Source organism: Myotis myotis, unplaced genomic scaffold, assembly GCF_014108235.1.
Source record: "Myotis myotis isolate mMyoMyo1 unplaced genomic scaffold, mMyoMyo1.p scaffold_m19_p_7, whole genome shotgun sequence".
NCBI classification, from domain to species: domain Eukaryota; kingdom Metazoa; phylum Chordata; class Mammalia; order Chiroptera; family Vespertilionidae; genus Myotis; species Myotis myotis.
In genome coordinates this window covers 32,106,378-32,128,917 of record NW_023416379.1, presented here as the reverse complement: position 1 = coordinate 32,128,917, position 22,540 = coordinate 32,106,378, and the positions used below count along the sequence as shown (strand labels likewise).

At 43.9% G+C, this 22,540-nt stretch overlaps 1 protein-coding gene across 1 annotated transcript in view; it reads right to left on the bottom strand.

Annotated features, from left to right (window-relative positions):
• The window catches only part of SAMD5 (sterile alpha motif domain containing 5), a 46,755-nt gene extending 35,857 nt beyond the window's left edge, over window positions 1-10,898 (bottom strand). Inside the window, exon 1 of the mRNA XM_036317662.1 lies at window positions 9,159-10,898. Coding sequence (XP_036173555.1) covers window positions 9,159-9,623 — 465 coding nt within the window. The 5' untranslated portion in view covers window positions 9,624-10,898. The remainder of the gene's footprint in view (window positions 1-9,158) is intronic.
• Between the last annotated feature and the right edge of the window lie 11,642 nt (window positions 10,899-22,540).

Genomic DNA, 22,540 nt, shown 5'->3' with positions numbered 1-22,540 from the left:
AAGGAAGGCCTCAGCCAGTGGCTGGCAGCCAGGGAAGGAAGGCCCCAGCCAGCAGCCTGAAGGCCCAGATCAGCCTTGATCACCAGCCAGGCCTAGGGACCCTACCCATGCACAAATTTCGTGCACTGGGCCTCTAGTAATCAATAATAGCATGGGTAAGGTTTCAACCCAATAAAATAATTAAATTAATTATGACACTAAACTAAGAATATGTCTTAGTATTAAAATCATTTTAAGTGATATCTGCCAATCTGCCAGCATAGGAATAGCCTTCCCTTATCCACTTACAATGTAAAACCAGATCTGTGTACATGTACAAGACAGATATTTGTACATATAAGTGATTTTATAGAAATACAGTGTAGTGTTAGAAATTATGATGCAGACTTTTTAAATTCCTAATTGATCTGCTTCATTGTTCTACAAATTTTCTCAACTAAGTGTTATTTTTCAATCAGAAATATTTTCAGTTTTTTATTACAAACATAATGATTTGTTCATTCAATAAGAACACCTTAAATCAAAGTTCTTTTAGAATTTACAAAGCAACTTCATAAACATTATTCCACTTAATTCATACTATAACACTTTTTTGAGATAGATACTGGCACCATTTCACAGAAGAAATAACTTCTCTTAAACTAATATGATCACACTTCTGAAGTCTCCCAAAGACAAGACAAAGGAAAGGGTTCGCAGATAGAAAAGGGGTCCTTCCATCTAAAATAAAACTTTAAGTCATAAGCTTGGCTGACAGCCAACGCTAAACAATGTCAGTAATAAAATACTCCTCCCTGAAAACAACATTTCGCTGGCTTAAATTCTCATTGCCACAGTTACAGTTGAGTTTTGATGGTATGTGTGTGTATTTGCGTCAAATTAGCATCTTTTTATCGCCTATCCTTGAATAAGCATTGAGATCTACAGGGGAATTAATTCAGGAAACTCCTAAGTTATACAGTTGGATCAACCCACAGACTTGGTGACAACAGTCCTTTTCAAGAACAAGTTTGTAAAAGTGGTCCTGTCTCCCCCACTGTACTACATATTCCTAAGTTTAACTACAGATGTGAAGCAAACAATACCAGCACCATGATTTAACAAAGCAACGAAACAAAACTCCAGTTACTTAAATTCTATTATTCTTATGCGACCACTTGGAGTTTTATTTGTGTTGAAAATTCAAGACAGTGAAATAATACAAAGTGAAAGGTGTACTGCTTTACTTTGATTAAATGCAAAGTCTATTTCATAGATGAAATATTTTTACTTAATTTAAATGCTTTAAACTTGAAATACATTCTTTATTTTAATTGTTCATTGCTTTAAAACTAAAGAAGATATCAAGAAAATAATTACTGTGTATTATTCCTTGACTATTATTTAAAATAATTTTGTCAAGTAGAGGTGGATGTTATAAAAGGATACACTTTTGGTGTGAGATACAGTAGATACACTTCTAAACTTTATTATAAAGTTATCCTATGTTCTAAGGAAAACACCTTATAACTTGAAAAATCTGCTCATATGATTTTGGTAAACAAAGAATATATATAAATTATTTTCTTTATCTTTCTGACATGTTCCAAATGAAGTGTATCTATTTTTTATATTTATAACTTTACAGAAACAAAACAGTAAGGTTATTAGAACTCATTAGACCATTTATTTCAATTAGAAGCAATAATGAAAACTCTTTAAACTATTAGATGCCACTTAGCCTCAACATAAGAGAGATTGTATGTGAAATTCCTCTTGGCATGACCCACAGTTATTTGCCCTTAATCATTTTTATATTGATTGAAAACAAGGATTCCCTTCCTCCACTTCCCAGGCCTCTCCAAGTCCAAATTAGTGGTTGATCTGAAATAGCATTTTTTTTTTCATAGCACTTAGAAAATAGCTGTTAAAAGCCTTTCAACAAAAGTGCTAAGAGTAGTAATAATAAGGCTTAGTTATACCCAATGACTTGATAGTGTTTCTGCAAACGTCATGACCTTGAGAAGCTATGACGATCATGGTTCCCGGTGAATTTCCCCTCACCACAAGCAATGTTCTTCCACATATCTTAGGATACTCCTTATTTATGTCAAGGACCAGCCCTGGCTGAGTCCATGTCATCTGAGTCACCTTATTTCAAGAAAATTCATTTCAGAACGTATTTCTGGTCAACCAGGATCTGAGCACTTACATCAACTAAAAAAATTTTTTTTACCAAAATCGCCCAGCCAGCATGGCCCAATGGTTGAGCATCAACCTATGACCCAGGAGGTCAGGGATTGATTCCCAGTTGGGGCTCATGCCCGGGTTGCAATTGCAGGCTTGATCCCCAATAGGGGGCAGGCAGGAGGCAGCCAATCAATGATTCTCATCATTGATATTTCTATCTCTCCCTTTCCCTTTCTCTTCGAAATCAATAAAAATATATTTTTAAACAATGTTATTTCTTATTTTTCATGGTATACCTTACACAACTACCTAAGAGCTGGCAAGGGTAATGAGGGCATCCTTAATGCTGCTACCTCTGTTTTTAGCATTTTTTTCCCCCACTCAAATGTAAGGATGAAAGAATGAGCACAACTATGACTTCATTAAGACCTGAGATGGAAATGTAGGAAAGAGAGCTTTCAAAGCTCAGGGCAAGCCAATGAAAAGCCAAAGAACACCATGAGACTCCCCAAATCCAGATTAACCCATCAAGTGCTGCAGCTTTACTAATAGCTGGGCACAATTTACCTAATTCATCTCCTTTAGGGCCACAGTCACCTTTACACTAACTATCTATTCGGAGAGTCCAAGATTAGTGCCTTGCTCTTTACAAATACACAAGGAATTGCCTTTTTTATTTTGAAAAGACTGTTGAGGAATTCCATATTAGCAACATGGATACACACCAACAGCATATTTTTAAGGGTTCATACGTATGAAAAGGATTCAAAATATCATAAAATCTAAAGCCAGTTTGTCAAACCAGAAAAAAATACTCATCTTATTGTCAGATTCTGTTTTCCATTTACATATTATTGAATGTCATTACTCTTAATTGTCAGATTTGATTCCAAATTACTTTAGCTGTTTACCCCAAACAGGATCCACCTTAGAAGAAGGAAGGCTTGCCACTACTCAAGATGCTCTAAAGAGTGTCCTGCAGGTGTCAGTTTCAGAAATGTTTTGAGTAACTGAAACACTATCATTGACCCAGTGAGCTAATTTTGAATATCTAGATTCTGAAATGTTTATATATTTTTTAATTTAATCTTCACCCAAAGATATATTTTTATTGATTTTTTTAGAAAGAGAGGAAGGGAGATAGAAACATTGTTCAGTTGCCTCCCAGACATGCCCCGACATATTCCAGTTTCTCTTATCCTTAAAAGAAAAACCATACAAATCCACAAGACTCTTCCCTCCTTTCTCCAGCTGTAGCCTCAGTTCTACCTTCTCAGCCCAGTTTTGTTTAAAAAAAATTGTCTGGTGCATACAGGAAATGGAATATTATTCAATGCTCAAAAAAAAATGAGTTATTCAACTGTAATTGAAAAAAATAAAATAAAAAAAGAAATGAGTTATCAAGCTATGGAAATACATGGAGGAAACTGAAGTGCATATTACCAAGAAAATTAGCCACTCTGAAAAGGCTACATACTGTGTGATTCCAACTATATATCATTCTGGAAAAGGTAAAACTATGGAGAGAATAGATAAATAATTTGTGGGGGAGGGGGAGGTCAGAGCAAAGAGGATTTTAGGGTGAAAATACTCTGTGTGATGACATAATAGAAACATGTCATTATACATTTTTCCAAATCAACAGAATGCACAATCCCAAGAGTGAGCCCTAATGTAAGCTATGGACTTTATAGATGATTATAATCCAATAATGTAGGTTTGATGGGGGAACTCAAGAAATTAAAAATGTTTAGCTGGGGTATATAGTTAAATGCGCCCTCTTAAGCTGGCAGTCAGACATCCCTCTGACAGCCCAGGAGCCCTAAGACGCAATCGGCCATCCTTAGCGCTGCCGAGGAGGCAGGAGACTCCCGCCACCACCGTCGTCAGCCCGGCTTGTGGCTAAGCAGAGCTCCCTCTGTGGGAGTGCACTGACCACCAGGGGGCAGCTCCTGTGTTGAGCGTCTGCCCCCTGGTGGTCAGTGTACATTAGGGTCAATTTGCATATTACCCTTTTATTTATAGGATAGGCTTGGCAATTAATGCAGGTAGAAAGGTACTGTTTCAGGAACTGGAATGTATGACTGGACCTGCCCTGATTTCAGGAGACACAATGCAATTCAACTTTTGTGCCCCAGGAGGACTGTAAGCGACCATGACAGTATCTGAGTCATTTTGCTCCATGGAGAGGACATCCACCACCCAGGATGCAGAGAAAGAACCCAAGTTCCTTGAGGGCAAGGCTTCACTGGTCGGCAGGTGAAGGGGTGCTCAGAAATTCACAGTACTGCAGCTTTTATCTGATTAACCTTTTCCCTGAAATCCAAATCTCTTACCTACTTTTTCCTGAATTCCAAACCCTTTACCTACACTTTCCTTCTCCTTATAAAGAGTTGGCTTGAGATAAGATGTAAGATGGTCTTTTAAGGGTATGTAACATGCTGTCCTCTCAGATTGCCGGCCGTCTGAATAAAGTGCCCATAAAGATTCAATCCTTATCGCTACTTATTGGTTCTGGTAGTGACAGCGCGAACACTGGCTTTTCCGGTTTCAGGCTGATCCATTGTCATAAATGTGCCACTCTGATGGGGGATGCTGATAATGGGGGAGACTATGCATGTGTGGGGCAGACGGTATATAGTAACTCTCTGTATCTTCCTCTCAATTTGCTGTGAATCTAAAACTGCTCTAAAAAAAAAAAAAAAAAAAAAAAAAAAAGTCTTACAAGCACCAAAAAAAGATTGTGTTCCCTGTTCCTACTTCCTCTCATTGTCCTATCACCTAAACCTGCTATTTCAGAGGTCCCCAATAGTTTGCTACTTCCTATGACTGCACTTTAGTTCTTGTCCTACTGGACCACGAGGTGCCCTCCTGACCGGTCCCTCCTCCTTATAGCCTCACTGTTTGCACCGGCTCCCAGAACACCACTTTTACCTACCTCTACCCTACCTCTCCACTCCCCTTTGGGCCCCCCTGGGTTCTTCTTTGTCAGTTTCATCTCCTAAATCCCAGTGTTCCCCAGCATCCTGTCCTGGTCCTTCCTCTCTTCTCCCTCAACAGCCCATTCATATTCATGGTTGCAATGTGCTGATGTCTCCCAAATCTAGACCTTCTGCCCCAGAATCTCTCCTCTGCTCCACTGCCAAATTTCCAAATGCCACCTACACAACTATGTTCCTCTATTCCACGGGCAGAGAGTATATGTTTAAAACAAAGCAACATCTTTCTTCTATCTGTTCTTCTCCTGGTCCCCTACCTCAGGGAATGGCATTATAATCCTAAACCAGAAATCTGCAAGTCATCCTCACCTCTCTCCCCTCTGACCCCTATCATCTAAACAATCATCAGGTTCTGTCCATTCTGTCATTCAATCACCTCCATTGTTCCTCTCCCACTGTTACCACACAGTCCTGGCTGTGGGCAAATTTCTTCTGATACTTCAGTGACTTCCTAATTGTTTACCTTGCCTCTGGCCAGGACTCATCAATAGCTCCCCTTCTTGGATACACTCCAAACTCCTAACTAGGACAGGGCCATCCAAGATCAGCCACTGTCTGTCTATCCATCTCTTGCCACTTCCTCCCAGCATTCTGTGCTCCAGCCAGGCTAAATTTCTTTAAATTCCTGTTGCATGCTAAACTCCCTCCCTTTCTGGCTTTTGCAAACACTGTCCCTTCCGACTAGAACACCTGTCTCCTAGGACCCTCTTCTTCTTCAGGCTAAACCCACACAATCTTCAGTTCTCAGATTAAGTACCAGTTCTGGAAAGTCTGCCTTGACCTCACCTTCCTGCAAACTGGGTTGCATGCACGTGTCCATGGTAGCATGTTCCCCATCAAAGCAGTCATCACACAATCATTATCGTTCATTCCCTTTATGTCTTTCCTGCTAGAACCCAAGTCCCTTGAGGGCAAGGCTTCTGCATCCCGCCAACCACAGTAAACTGGAGCCTAGCAGAAGGCTTTGGCAGAGAGAAGCTTGGTAAAGTAATTCAATGATGTATGGAAAGCTTTGCCTAATCCCTTTGCTATGAAAACACTTTATCCTCATCTCACTAAGGTAGCAATCACCACAGAGAGTAGCTAAATACAGAGCAGGAGAGGGACCAGAGTCCAGGTGCTATTTCCCAGCTCCTGGTTTTCAGACTTCCTTTGTATAACAAAGTGAAACTTACTTTTAATTTACATTTTAACTCACCCCAGGAGGGGGAAGTGGAATTGATGATAAGATTTAAGAAACATACCACTGTAGCACAGGAATGTCACCATAGCAAATCCTAAATTCTACAGTCTTGGGAAAATCTCTCAACTTTCTTTCCTCTGAAAGATTCGCTATTCCTGCCTTGATTGCCCTTTGTATAACCCACTTTCAAGCCATCTAATATTCTCATCAAAGTGCAAAAAATCACAGGGATCAAGATGCAAATGCCCATAAAGGAAAGAAAGGAAAGGTGAGGCCTTCTCTAACAAGTAGAATTCCAAATGCGTATAATGAACTCTACACATTCAGATCATGACAGAGCCAAGGAATCTGGAGAAATTATAACATAGATCACATTTTAAAGAAGAAGTTCTAGCATTGTTTGCAAAAACATAAGCTGCATCAGAAAACAAATTCTGAAAGAATTAAAAATGCAAAACTTAATAAGCAAACTCAGAATGACCAATATGATCTGATACTATACACGTGTATGCTCAGTTTGGGTACATTAATCATATTTTAGTTTCAATTTCAGTGTTTGTTTTTCTTGTAACAAATATGTAAACATGCACTAACAGAATATTTTTTACAATAAAATTTGTCAGCTCCATTTTTTATTTGGTCCCCATTACATATGTACAGAACGTGAATGGGAGTCTATCTTTATTTTTCAAACATTATTGTTAGGGGATTTATATAGATGCTGACTGAAACAATTATTTACATGGAAAATAAGTGGCATCACAATGCGAGGTGAAATTTTCTTCTATAAATTGCACTCACTCAAATGCATGGCCATATTATGCATTGATCTGGGCAGGAATCCACAGACCACAGCCTATGCCCAGATATTTCCTGTCCTCGGAATCAACCTTCTTCCACTGAGGAATCTTCTTCAGTTTCTATGTTTGATATCTAGGCCTGTCTTTTTAAGTATCATCATCCAAATGTGTTATTTCCAATACACCACTCTCAACTCCAACACTACCGCCCCCAGCCTTTGCCTTCCCAGTCCCATTACACATTTCTTTTCCTGAAGAATAAGCAAATCCTAATGACACCCCTTGTTCTCTGCCTCCCTTTCTGGCCAGGACTTGAACTTACCATGAGCCCAGGCACTCACATTCTCTCAACCTAAACCTACCTCACATCCTGGGCTAGAAGTCACAGTAGTCTGACCTTGAACTCCTTTGACCTGCTGACTCCAGAAATGAGCTGTTACACTGATGGTCAAGTCCCTCTATCCACATTTAGACATAACTCTAACTCTACCAGCCTGGAAAGTTATGCTCTCCTCTCCATTCCCCTGTTTTGGGCACACATCAGTAACACAGTCAGAGTGGGTAACTGGACATGTGTCTAATTTGAGGCAAACTGTCCTCCAAACCTGTCTTCTATATAGTTTTTATAAAACAAATTTAAACACAAGCAGGTTATCTGAATTGCCTATCTGTTCTGCAAAATAACATACGGATAATGTTAAACCCTTTATTCTAGTCCACCCTAGATACTGTTACCTATTTTTTACAAAGTTTTTGCTGAAACTTCCTTAAATCCCAGACATTAGAACCTGTACTCATGATTATAAAAAAGCAATGTGTGTGCCCAGGATGAGCACACATTTGGATGATGGGCATTTCCCTGGGAGGGTGCTGTGTAAGAGCCCCCCAGAGGGGGGAGGGGGGCTCGCTCTGCCTTGATTTTCCAGCTGAGGTGCCCTTATCCTGGGTAACACCTGGCAGGCTGGATCACCTGTACTGCCTCCTCTCCTCTACCTTTTAAGTCGGGACCCTCTACCTAGAGGGCTGGAGAAACCTAAGTGGAACAGATTCCGCTGGAGGCAGAACTCTGGTGTGAAATAAGACCTTCTGTTACTTAACTATTCAACGCCCAAATCCACATTTCTGCCTTCCGCACAGAGCAGCTGCCAATACTTCTGGCTCCTTCCCTGAGGCTCCCTGCCCAGGGAATTCCTCACTGGGTCCTGAAAATCACACCTCCTTGTGCTGTGTCCTTCTCTCGCAAAGGCAAGGCCACTCAGACTTTCTACAAGTGGCAGTCGGACCTTCTTCACCTTTTCAGGATTGCTGCTACACCAAACTGGTGACTCAGCACAGTCGTCACGGCTCACGCTCGGTAGCCCGTGCCACCCAGTCTTCAGCACCTAGTACCTCCCTAAACTTAAACTGAAGAAATGTATCCCAAGTGGACTCACATGTGTTCTGCTAACTTTTCCACCAGAATATCCAGGTGCCCGTTCACTTTTCAAATGTGCAGCAGTGCTGGGATTTGGTTTTACGGGATCGAGGACAGCAGAGCATGAATTCTCACTCTTCCAAGAAAAGAGTGCGCCAATTTGCCTTGGGAGTGTCTCCAAAAGGTAAGGGGAAGAAAGAGGAAACGGAAGGCGGGAAATAATGTAGACGTTAACCATTCTCCGGGTACCCTTCAGACGCCAACTCTACAACAGGGTATCAGGATTGCCTGTGCTTTCGGAGAAGCACCATGAGTCCAGTTCCTGACAGGTGAGCACCGCACGGAGACCGCACGGAGACTTGGCCCTCGTTTAGGATTAACACCTGGATCCAAGATCAAGTTAAACCGCTAGACACCAGGAAGGGAGGAATAAAGAGCGAATATAGAAAGAACGTAGAAGAGAACCTCAGATACCCAAAGCATTCCTGCCTTCCCACAGTCACCTGGAGTGGGCTGACGAGCCTGGGCTGGAGCGGCTGGGCCGCGCCCCCTCCCGCTGCGCGCCCAGAGCCACCCGGGCGGCGCCTCCTTACCTTGCGGGAGTAGGGAGGCTTGCTCAGGTGGATGCTGTCACGGACCAGCTTATCCCTGATCATGATCTTCAGCTTCAGCTTGGGGTAGCTCACCAGCTCCCTGCCGAGGGGAGCGGTCGTCTGGCTGCGGGGGTCCCCGCGGGTGCCCTGGGCCGGGCCGCCGTACGGCTCCCCCCGGCGGCCGGTGGAGAAGGCAGCGGCGGGCGGCCCGGGCGGCGCGGGCTGAGGCTGCGGCTCCAACGTGAAGTAGAGGCCGGCGGCGGCGGCGTCCTGCTCCCGCAGCCGGCGCACGGCCTCCAGGATGCGGCGGCGGTGCGCGGGCGCCAGCACCCCGATGGCGTCCAGGTCCGGGTCCCCGATCTGCTTGCACACCTCCAGGTCATCGTAGCCGTTATCCACGAAGGACTCCGCGTACTGCGGGAGCTGCAGCGCTTTCAGCCACTCGTAAACTATGTTGGTGCACATGATGGGACGAGACCCCCGCCGACACACACCGTCCCGGCGCCCGCGCGGCACGGGCGGACCAGTTCTTGGAACTTTTAATCCTCTCCTGCAAGGGGAGAGGGAAATGGCAGTAAAGTTTTCCTTTTAAAAGGAAGAACCGGGCCGGAGACAGAAAGCCATCAGAAGAATCCTGAGGACCCAGAAGCGTACACACGGCAAAGTGAATTCCCCAAGCAGCCTGAAGCGCGCAGGCACCGGCGGTTGGCGAGCCGCTCCGCGCCGCCCCAGCAAGCGCCGCTGCCGCCACCGCCGCCGCGGGGAGGGGCGCGCGGCGGACGCGGGAGTGGGCGGAGGCGGGCGGGGCCGCGGCACACCCCTCGGACCCGCGCGGGGTCAGCGGCCCGCGGTGCCGCCCCGGAGTTTCCCCAGCAGGGGCCGTCCCGGGGCTGCGCGGCGCATCTCGGTTTCTGGCCGTTGCTGTCGGCGTCTGAACGCACGCCCCAGGCTGGGCAGGAGGCTCCTCCGCGCAGACCCGCGGCCGCCCAGGCGCGCTTCGTCTTCGCGAGTGCGTGTCACTGTCGTCCTCCTGGTGGGGAGGGGTGTCTTCTAAACTGCCAGGCTCTCGCGGCTGCTTGCATTGCTTTTCATATTTCTTTTTAATCCGATGTCTCCAGCCCGTGGAGATCTCTGCACTCACTTCCTCTGGAGCCTCCCTGACTCCAGCCCGCGCGCCCTCGGGCTGCCCAAGGGCATGTCCAGTCCGCCCCACCTGGCTGGGCGCGGCTGTGAGGTCAAGTTCCCTTCTCCTTTCCCAGTCCGCGTTGGATCCCCCTTCCTCGCAGCCTGCGTGCAGATTGGAGCCCCGAGATCTGGCTGCTCCCGTGGACGGCGCTCAGTGCCCTTTGGCGGCCCTTTGGCCCCGCGGGTGGGAGCGAAGCGGGGACCGCCGGCGTCCAGCCGGCGCTGCGTGCGGCCCCTCCTCGCTGCAGCTGGGCGCGCGGGGCTGCGGGAGTGGCAGGTGCTTCTGCCTGGCTCTCCCTTGCTAGGCCCCCGGGTCTGTGAAAGTTTGGGATGGGTGGTACTGTCCTCTCCGCTGACATTCCGCACGGCCCTCCACCAGCCTTTCTGCCGGGTCCTCTTATCCTCGTCTCCGCGATGCTTCATCTCCAGTCCCCCCCACCCTGCATTCTGCCCGAGCGCCCCGGGTGGCTCTGCCCCCAGGGCACTTTCAGGCGTTCAGTCCTGCAGCCCGGGCGCAGATGTCTCTCTTCTGCCCCGGAGGTGTGTGAACATGGATACCCCACCACCCAGCTTGCGTTACGGGGGCGCTCAGCCGCCCCCGCCCGCTGCACTTTTCCTCTCTAGAGAATAACAAAATCATCGAGTGCAATGCCTGAGCAAGCGCCTGGGGGTGGGGACAGGAGCTGCAGATGGAACAGACCCAGTAGCTCTTATAAATTTCCCGGAACATCTGACCTCTTTGGGGGGCAAAGAGAATTTTGGTCTAGGTACTCGGTTGGGCAGGTTCACTGTCTCCTCCCTTTTCACAGAAGGGCTGTTCAACTTCTCACCTGAGCTATCCCAGGACCTGAAATGGACTTTTCTGGAAGGAATCTGCGTGGCATGTGCCAGCCGCCAGCTAGCCGTGACCTTGAGCATTTTCTAGGCCTGAGCATTTGGCCCTTGGCAGGGAGCTCCCTCTTTCCCTAAGTCTGTGCCTTTGGGGGCACAGATACCCTAAAGATCAGATGGCAGCTTCTTTTCCTTTTGCCCGGGACCACACCAGATATAGGCGCACCAAAACTATTCCCTACAGTTCCGGTGGCATGGAGTGGGCAGGGGGTGGGGGAGGGGGAGGCTGTCTGGGTTCCCAAGTCCCGGACTCACGGATCCCAAATTAAGAACAGCTGGCAGAAGGAGCCTGGTGATAGGGGGGAGAGAGGGGTGAGGGCAAAAAGGTGTGGGGCTACCATGGCCTCCCCTCTCTCCTCTTCCCCAATCACCCAGACCACCCTTTGGGAACCCGAGCTAAGGTCGCTGCCCCCCGCAGATAGGTGGGCAGGTAGGTGCTCGGAGGCTGGAAACACACAGCCACCTCCGCCCGCCCAGCTCCCAATCTCTGCTTGGCCAAAGCAGGCTCACAGTGCCCCCTGGCGGTCGATCGTGCGAGCACATTTTAAAAGGCGGTGCCCAAGTACCACTGATTCTACTCAGCCCAAGGAAGTGAGCTTCAAGGCATTACATTAATTTACCCCCGGCCTTTCTACTTCTTTAGTGTTTTTATGGAATTCATTGGGGTGACATTGATTTTCAAGACCATACAGGTTTCACGTGTACAACTCCATTAAATTTCATCTGCACCCTGTATGTATAGTACATATAATATATATGGCATGTACTATTATTATCCAGTATCTTGCAGAATAAGAAACTAAGGCACCAAAACACTAATTTGCCCCCAAGTATCACTGTACAAGGTGAAGCCAGGGTTGGAACTCGAGGAATAAATGCAGTGCCTGTCTTGCAGCTCCTAACCTCCCAGTCTCCATCGTGTGCTGTGGAGCAAATGCCAGAGAAATTGGGCTGGTTGTAAGAAGGTTCTCTCTCTCTCTCTCTCTCTCTCTCTCTCTCTCTCTCTCTCTCTCTCTCTCTCTCTCTCTCTCTCTTAAAGACTAGGAAACCTAAAGCTCCAGGTTTTGTTATTGTGTTGTTTTCTTCCCCAAGTTGTACGAAAAGTCCAACAGTGCTACTTCACAGTTCCTAGCTTGCTTTTGTGCAGGCTTTTCCCCTTCGGGAGCTTACACATTCACCTTGTCTCATTAATCCTCACTCAAGGCAGCAAGTATTTTTATTTCCATTTTATAATTAGGGGAACTGGTTTGGGGGAAGATGAATGACTTGCCCAAGGTCATACAGTAAATCAAGACAGAGAGGAGAACTAGCCTGCCATGTCCAAGTGTCGCCCCACCAGGCAGCACTGATTCTCCTTTATTTATGTGCAATGTCACTGTCCAATTAGGAAATAAAGCATCCTGGTGCTCTCTTCGGAAGCCTTTTATAAATTCATCAGTTGTTAATCAGTCGTAAATAAAACTTAGTCTCTGCAACATCCTGCTATCCAGAGGCTTCACTAGTGTGAACTCTGGAAACACTGTCTACCAGCTACCCCTCTGTTTCTCTCCTACACTTGTGCAAACCCTCAGGCTTCTGTCTTTCCACTGCTTGCCTTTGCATATCGAACCTTTTAATAGATTTAGTTCTAGAGGCTACACCATGCAATCATTTGAGAATGTAGAAGTTTTATAGCCTAAATGTGTCTCTCTCCATGGCTCAAATCCAAAGTAAAACTGGCAAGGACACTTGGCTAATTTTAAGCTTCAGAGCTGGAGTCTCAGAGCCAGAAGGCCATTTGAGATCATCTCAAGCATCCACCTTACATGGAGGATGTCAAGGCTCAGGAAGGTGGGTATTTACCTGGGGTCACACAGCCAGTTCACGGCAGAACTGGAACGGAACCAGGTCTGCTTCCTCATATCTCTTCACAATGCACTGCGTTGCCTCATTTTTGCTGTAAGTGCCCGGCTGCTGTCAAAATCATTCATTTACTCATCAAATGTTTATTAAGTAGGCACTTCAGTGCCAGGCACTGAAGCAAAAAGAGTTTTTCTGCATTAATTGGAACTGGAAAAATCTAAGCATGTTAAATAAGTAGAGAATAAACTGATTGCTTTATATGTTAGTTTATGAAGTAGGAAGGTTACAAAGGTGATATTTTCTTCTATCTTTAATTAGTTATCTAAATTTTGTGAACCATAACATTAGGCAAAATTTATAATGAGACTATATTTTACATCCAGACAAAGTGTACTTTAAAAAATCAAGTTGCTATTATACTCCTAGGCACAGCCTTAAAACACAAATTAATTTACTCAACACACATTGTCAAGTACCTATACTATTACAAGTATGTTTTAGTTGTATTGCTTTATTATAGTTGTTTCTTTTTATACAAATATTCAGGACATGTATCCTGCTGATTATTATTTAATATGTTTGGGGCCAGATTTTTTTTCCGAGAGAGGACTTCCTGCCTATTGAAAATTAATAAGAATGTGGGTTGTGGAGAAAGATTTTTTTCAGGCATCATTTTAGAACTATTTCATAGTGGTACTAACTCTGGCAAAATGCCTGTTGATACTTTCAGTGTAATACATTAATGATAAGTACATTCAGGTTTTAAAATCTAAATATCAAAAAAACAGCTTTTCTACATTGCTCAAATTCTGTAACTTGATTTAAGGATATAAAGTGGAAAATAATTTGTTTTGAAATTTTCTTGGTGCCATTTTATTTCTAAGATAAATGTTCGCACATAGGGTGTATAAAAATTAAGTTCCATTAACATCTATTAAACATCAGTTTCCAGAGTGCCTAGTTTTGTAAAAATCAAAGACATACAATATTAATCCTATAATGCAGAATATGTCTTGCTTCTGTTTACCATGAGCTACAAAAAGCATTGAGAAGGAACATATGCCACAGGGAGAAGTGAGAATAATGGACTTGAGTGATGGAACAGGCATTCTGTTCTCCAGTAACTGGGCAGGAGACATTGGGTTGGGTTGGCAACGTGATTGGGAGCAGGCTGGGTCGGAGTGTCTGTTAATATGTCTGAGCTGTATACATTATACTTGGGTGTGAAACACATATATGAAAGAAGGAGAGAAAAGGAACAGTAGGGAGTAGCCGCAGGATGCCAATAGATTATTCATTGCTATTATAATTGGCCAGTTTTTAAGGAAGAAAAGAAAAAAAATGTTCAAAAAGTCAGAGACCTGAAGGTCACTAAAAGAAAGAGAGCGAAGCCCTGCCTGGGTGGCTCAGTTGGTTGGCGTGTTATCCCATACACCAGGGGCTGCAGGGTTGATTCCCTGTCAAGGCACACACTGGGTTTGATCCCCATATATGAGAGGCAGCCGATAGATATTTCTCTATATTTATCTATCTCCCTTTCTCTCTCTAAAAACCACCAATAAAAACATATCCTCGAGTGAGGAATAAAAACAGAATCTGAGAGGGAGAGAAAGAGAGAGAGAGAGAGAGAGAGAGGAAGCTAAGCAAGAGCCTAATAGTGACAGAAAATAAAATTCTTATCCTCTTATCTCTGGTAACCCCCAAACATTCTATATTTTAAAATGCACTCATAAAGAGGAGTTAAAGATTAGTTCAGTGCTTCCTACGATAAAAATGATAGATGGAGGGGTTATTTTTGTTTGTTTGTTTTTTCTTTTAAATATTCACCTAAGGATACTTTTCCATTGATATTTAGAGAGGTGGAAGAGAGGGGGAGAGACACAGAGAGAGAAACATCGATGTGAGAGAGACAGATTGATTGCTTGCCTCCTGCATGCGCCCCGACCAGGGCCAGGGATTGAGCCTACAATTGAGGTATGTGCTCTAGACTATAATCGAACCTTCAGTCTGCAGGCCGATGTTCTATCCAGTAAGCCAAACTGGCAAGGGCAGGTGGAGTATTCTGTTAAATAATAATAAGTAGTTCTTAAGAGTATCGTGTGTGTGTGTGTGTGTGTGTGTGTGTGTGTGTGTGTGTGTGTGTAGAGAGAAAGAGAGAGAGAACCTGAAGGACAGATTATGTAACCTCATACAAATAAAGTGATATTGACAAAAGCTATTTCAGGCAAGTGCAAGTTATTTGCATAATCACAACCATGAAATCATTCAATTTATGACCAAGTATCCAAATTGAATAATAAATGTTCATTGTTCCCATCTAGCAGTTTGTCTCCATTTTGGTGTTAGGATAAATTATTCCTGAGATCTATTTGGCTTTTGATGGCCAAGAGGTTGAAGGTTGTTACTTTTGAATTAAGGCAATCTTATGTGTTTATTAAAATTTTTTCATTCCTTCTTATTTGGGTTAAATTTGCTATTGAAATATATACTCTATAACTCTTCATCCCTTAACTGATAAGAAACCTGAGTGCCATTAGAGGTCTTACGAAAGCCCAAGGTCTTGTCCCTTTTCCAGCTTTGGAGAGAGGCAAATGAAGTGTATCACAGTTTTGCAAATTCCTGTGACCTTTGAGTTTACTTTTGATATATGTATGAAATCTCAGACCTTTATAGATGTCAACCCAAGACCTGAGTAGAGCGTCAGATCTTTAGACCAACAAACTCCCATTCCCTGTCAGTGCACAGTAGGATGAAACTAGAATCAAGGAATTGGGAAATACTTCATATCATTGATTTTGTTTTGTTTTGTTTTTGTCATTCAATATCTATTGAGTGTGGTTATGTTTCAGGTCCTGTTCAAAGAATGGAGATACAACAGTGCCCCAGAGAGACAAAGTTTCTGTCCTCATGGAGCTTAAATAAATAACTAATTATTTTATGAGATGATAAAAAAATATATGAAGAAAAAGAAAGTAATAAAAAGTGTCATGAAATACCTGGGAGAAGGACTGAGAAAAGAGCACAGCAAGTGCGAAGGTTCTGAGGCAGCACCGAGCGTGGCATGTTTGGGGAGAAGCAAGAAGGCCTGTGTGCTAGAGCCAATGAGAGTCAGCGAACGGGTAGCAATTGGAATTAGGGGGAGAGGCTGGGCCAAATTGCCATAAGAACACTGGAGCTTGTTCCACATGTGACAGAAAGCCACTGAAGGGTTCTGAGCAGGGAACATGAGCGGACTCATAATTTAACAGGACTATGCTGGCTGCTTCATGGAGTGGAGATCAAGGACCAAGAGTAGAACCAGTGAGACCACTTAGGAAGCTACTTCAATAGGCCTTGCAAGGCCTTGGACTTGCACACTATATTTGCAAAAGTGGTGAGAAGAATTCAGAATGTATGATGTACTAGCAATACTTGCTGGATGAGGACTGAGAGGAAGGGAGAAACCAACTCCTAAATTGTTGGCATGAGCAATTGAGTGAACAAGTTGCCACATTCTCAAATGAAGAAGAAAGGAGAAGGGTAAGTTTGGCCATGGTACTGGGGAGAAAGCAGGAGCCTTCATTTGGACATACCAAGTTCCAGGTGCCTAAAAGTTATCTACGTGGGTTGTCGAGACGAGTCTGTAGCTAGGGGAAAGCAGTATGGCAGAAATATAAACTTGGGCCATTTCTGCATATAGTTGGTATTGAAAGTTATAGGATAAAATCTGAGATTAAAGAAGGCCAAGAATGAAAACGCAGGGCACCCCAATGTGGAGAACCTGGAAGGGACTCTGAGCAGCCACAGGAGGAAATGAGGAGGAGCAGCCAGTGAGTAGGGGCCCGGGAGCTGAGGATAAAGCTGTTTTAGGAAGGGAATGAGCATCATTGCTGAGGGGTCCAGAGAGACGAGGACTGAAACTCACTTTGGACTGGGCAGCAGGGAGGTCAGTTTCTGGCTCTTCAGGAGCAGTGGGAGCTGTGGTGGGCTCAGGAGAGAATGAGGGGAGAAATTGGAGGTGACCATTCAAGCAATTGCTTTAAGGAGTGTAACTGTAAGGAATGAGAAAAATGGGGCATGGGCTAGAGATGGATAAGTGGTAAAAGGAAGGGTGTTTTTTAATGATGGGAGAAATTACTGTATGTGGGGCTATAGAGAAGAATGATCCAGGAAGAGTGAGCAACAGGTGTTAAGGAGTAGAGTCCTTGGGTGGCCTGAGGGGATGGAATCCAGGTATGAGTAAAAGGTCTGGTCTTGGTTAGAAGCCCAGTGGGTTAATTTGATTTGTAAGTGGTGAGTCTGTGGGTCCAGACACAAGTAGATTTGTGGATGTGGTGATGGGAGGATGTGGAAGTTCTATTCTGATTGATAACCAAAGGGGGGGTCATCAATCAGAAAGAGGAGAGAGCAAGGGAGATATGAGATGGTGCAGAAACAATCACCCTAGAGAGCGGGAGACTGAATTGACTAGAGAAATAGATCAGGGATGCCAGGAATCCCGAGGTCACATTGGAGGCTTATGGCCATAAATTTAATAAGATGTCAGCAGGGTTGTTCTCCATCAGTAGCATTGAGATGCTCAGGTACAGGTGCAGAGTTGGCTAAGGGTTTTACTTTAACTAAATTTTGACTCAGAAAAAAAAGCCAGAGTAAGATGCAAGAGAGGATTGATATATAAGAAATGAGAAACTGAAACAATCAAACAAACTTAGAAGTTTGACGGCCTTTCTGTTATCCACAGAAAGAATTGATCTAGTTAATCAAATAATCTAATAAAAACTTCTTTTTATAGGATTACACATTTTTAAAGGATTATTATAAATAACATACCTACTAAAACCATACTGGCAACCTTCTTGATTCAGAAGACAACGTGGTAGCTTGGGGTTATAATTAGGAGCCTCAATGACTGTACTAGTGAAAGAAGTACCAGGCTTGATAATAGGGAGGTGAGGAAAGGACGACTGTATTTGATAGAATTCCAGATAAACCAATTTATATTCTAATTGAAATCGCCTTACTATAACCTACCACCTTGAAAATGCTGCAGGAAAAGAAATCACAGAACTCCAAAATCTTTTTCCACGGTCTGAGACCAGTGGTGTAGATAGGGAGGTGTGATTTACAAGTCAGCGAGAGCACAGGGGGATATAAATTTCAAGTTCAAAGGAAATAAAATAAATGAGTACAAAAGCTACATGGAAGGAAGAGTTTCTTTAAATTTTATAGCATTAATTCTATACCTAAAAATAATGGAAAATAGTTTATGGCAATTTTTTTTCTTTCCAAAAAATTCTGAAATATTGTGCTTTGGATTTGTAGAAGGAAGGCAGATATAACTTAGAAAGATCACCATTAAATATTTATAAAATAGAAAAGCTATAAAGTAGACTGTTTCAAAAAGGTCTATATTTAAGATCTTTTAAAAGACTATGTTTTCCACAAAATTCTATGAGATTAATGGTGAACATGTTTGAATTTTTTGACAAAAAAATCTTAAAGTGTCCATTAAAATGGAAACTCTCTGAAGAAAATACTAGATGATAAATAAGACTACAATGATAAATTCTGTGACCTTACAAAACTTATGTCCATACATCTTTAGTTCCTTTTGAAATTTCTAGGTAAGGGTGGATTTCTCAGACACAAATCATATCAATGTTAGTATGTGGTAGTAAGGTTGCACCTTTCTTTAAAATCCAGAGCTCCAACACATTCAAATGCACTTTTATGTGATATCATGAACCAAGGGAATTCCCTAATGGTTAAAAAATAAAGTGCCTTACACAGTCCAGAGTAATCTATAAGCAAAATATTTTAACAGTACTTCCTTTAATAAAATTCAATATTTTTCTGTAATAGTATATTACATTGTGAATTTCCCTTTCGTGGAGATATTTCAAGTGTCCTACAATCAAGTTAAGACAAAAGGAAGTTAAAAATATTCTCTATAGATATATAGGGGAAAAAGGCCATTTATTTCTTAATATTAACACAAATTATTGGGTTCTATCAAAGACCATCTCTATTAATAAAAGGCCCGTGGCCTTGATGCCATAACTCCGTCATGATCAAATGAGCAGTGGCTCTTATGGCCCGAGGGGCGTGAGCTACTAGCTGCTGAGAGCTACGAGTGGTGTAGGGCGGGGCACGAGCTAGGAGCAGTGTTGGGCCTCTAGTTAAAATATAAATTTTCAGACCCAGCACCCCATGCTTAGTCTCACTCTGACCCTACTGGTCCCTTCTGCCATCCAAACCTCTCATGCCCTGGTAACACCACACTGATTTCCTTCCTGCTGCTAAACCTTTCTTACTGAGCCTCATCCTCTGGGCCCAACTTGGTGGATGATCACCCTTCTCTGATTGCTAAACAAGCCTGTTTTCCACAAGCCTTTTCCATATTGTTCTCCTTCCCCATGTAGTTCACTTATCATGACACAAAAACTACAGCTGCAGCTAATTTCTCTCTTTTTCTTTAAGCCCAAAATTCTAAAAGATTTTTTAAATTAAATCTTTATTGTTGAAAGTATTACACATGTCCTCCTTTTTCCCCCATTGACCCCTTCTATCCTGCCCCCACCCCAGGCCTTCACCACCCTATTGTCAATGTCCATGGCTAAAAGATTTCTTGAAGGACAAAGTACATGAATGCCTCTCTACCAATTAAATTGATCATTTAAATCCATCCGCCCCAAATAGAGTCATCCTCCCTCTTAAATTGGTTCTTTGTCCTCTGTTTTCTGTTTATTCAAGTCAATAACCTTGTACTTGGTGCCCCTATGCCAGGCATTGGGAAAGGGCCTCTGGACATGAAGGACACTCACTCCTTGTCCTGGAGGCCCTTTCACACAGCAGGAAGCACAGAGGCCTAAACACTGACAGTTACCCCATAAGTAGATGCTCGACTGACTAGTCATAGAATGAAGAGCTGGAAGTGCCTGGTCAGTTTCATGCTGAGCAGCTGGGCCTTCAGCCTTTAGGACCTACAGTGATGAGCTATCTGACTTGAGGTTTTAGACACTGATGACAATGTGAAGAATAAGCTGGGAATGCCAAGCATTACCTTGCCAAATATAATGCCTATACAATCTTTTGTTATTAGATATGTTCACATTGGTATATAAAATACTTCATGCATTGCTGGGGGATGTAGTACAGACTGGTTCAAAGATTCAGCAATTCCACTCCAGTGTAGATATCCTAAACATTCTCACAAAGGTCTGTAAGGATGTTCAAATGTTATTTGTCGTGATAGGGCCTCGGAGGCAACCTGTTGTTCCTCAATGGGAGGGTGGGTAGGTAAAAACATGGCAGGTGCACAGCATGGAGTAGCAGCCAGCATTTAGAGTGTATGAAGGAGGGAACACAAAACAAGGAACTAGGAATGCAGGGCCCCATTCCAAATGGAAGGTACACATGAGAACTGGGGAAAGGCAGAGGAAACTTCAGCTTGGCATCTCTAATATGGGCCTAGAATAGAATTCAGGAAGAAATGGAAGCTTCTATGCTCCTGATTTATCCTCCAACTTGACCAAGATTTGTTCGGGACTAGGTACAGAGAAGCCTGAGGGCCAAAGATCTTCAGCGTCTGCCGCTGAGAATTACTTGAGATGATTGAAATGTATCTTCCACTGACACCACCAAATCTTGTCATTCCAGGGTCTGCTCTCTGGAACCCTCCCCTTTTCACAGCATTTTATTATTGATCCTTCATCAGACTACCTGCCACAGAGGGCAGAATCTTTGGAGAGGTGGTGTACAAAATGGTTAAGTATTTCACCCTGGCTGGTGTGGCTCAGTTAGTTGGGTGTTGTCCTGTACACTTAAGGGTTGCTGGTTTGATTTCCAGTCAGGGCACATGCCTGGCTTGTGGGCCTGATCCCTGGCGGGGTGGCTTGTAGGAGGCAGCAGAATGATGTTTCCCTCTCTTTCTCCCTCTCCCTTCCTCTCTCTCTAAAAATCAAAAAAAAAAAAGTCTTATTTAAAAATGGTTAAGTATCTGGCCTTTCAGTTACACTGCCTAAGTTATTGTCCTGATTCTGAATCTTTACATTGCATTGCCTTGGGCAAGTTATTGGCCCTCTCAAAGCTGTTGGGTTTTCTCTTTAAAATGAGATAATGGTGGAGAATTGAATTAGATAAATCAGGTCAAGTGCTTAGAATGGTGTTTGCCACATAGTAAGAGCTCCATAAATGTTGATGAACATTATTATTATTATTATTACTATTGTTATTATTATTATTTAGCTTCTTGAAAGACAAACTAGACTTTTATAGCTTTTGCATACATAGCACAAGCCAAATTCACTTAATATCAATTGATGAAGTTGAAACTTATTTGTGTATATAGGATTTATGCTTATTTTTTTTATCACAATGTAGTTCCAGTGTAGGAACTAATGAGGCCTTAAGAATAAGTTAAACAACAGGCCACATGCTTTCTACTGAAGTCATTTTTTTATATCTATATACCACTAGAGGCCTGGTGCACGAATCCGTGCATGGGTGGGGTCCCTGGGCCTGGCCGGCAACAAAGGCCTATCATGGGGCTGGCCGGCCATGGGGAGGGGAGGCAGGAGGTTGGCTGTGGGAGTGAACTGACCACCAGGTGGCAGCTCCTGTATTGAGCATCTGCCCCTGGTGGTCAGTGCACATCATAGCGACTGGTTGTCTGATCGTTCTAGTCATTTGGTCATAACAATCTCTTAGGCATATATATATATATATATATATATATATATATATATATATATATACTAGAAGCCCAGTGCACAAAAATTTGTGCACTCAGGGGTAAGGGGTCCCTCAGCCCGGCCTGTGCCCTCTCGCAGTCTGGGACCCCTCGGGGATGACCACCTGCTGGCTTAGGCCTGCTCCCCGGGGGATTGGCAGCCCTCGGGGGATGCCCACTTGCCAGCAGGGAGCAGACCTAAGCTGCAGTCGGACATCCTCAGCACTGCTGAGGAGGCAGGAGAGGCTCCCAGCCCCACCACTGTACTGGCAGCCATCAGCCTAGCTTGTGGCTGAGCAGAGCTCCCCGCTTTGAGAGCGACTGACCACCAGAGGGCAGCTCCTGCATTGAGCATCTGCCCCCTGGTGGTCAGTGTGTGTCATAGTGACCAGTCATTCCCAGTCTTTCTGCTGTTAGGGTCAGTTTGCATATTACCCTTTTACTATATAGGATAGAGGCCTGGTACATGGGTGGGGGCCAGCTGGTTTGCCCTGAAGGGTGATCCTGATCAGGGTGGGGGTCCCGCTTAGGTGCCTGGCCAGCCTGGATGACAGGCTGATGCCTGTTTGCAGCTGGTCACACCCCTTTCAGGGTGGGGGTCCCCACTGGGGTGCCTGGCCAGTCAGGGTGAGGGGCTGAGGGCCATTTTTAGGCTTCTGAGACTGAAGCTCCCAGCCTCTTTTTTTTTTCTTTTTTTTTCTTCTGGGATTTATTTACCTTCTATAGCTGTCACTGGAGCTGAGAGCCAGCTCCA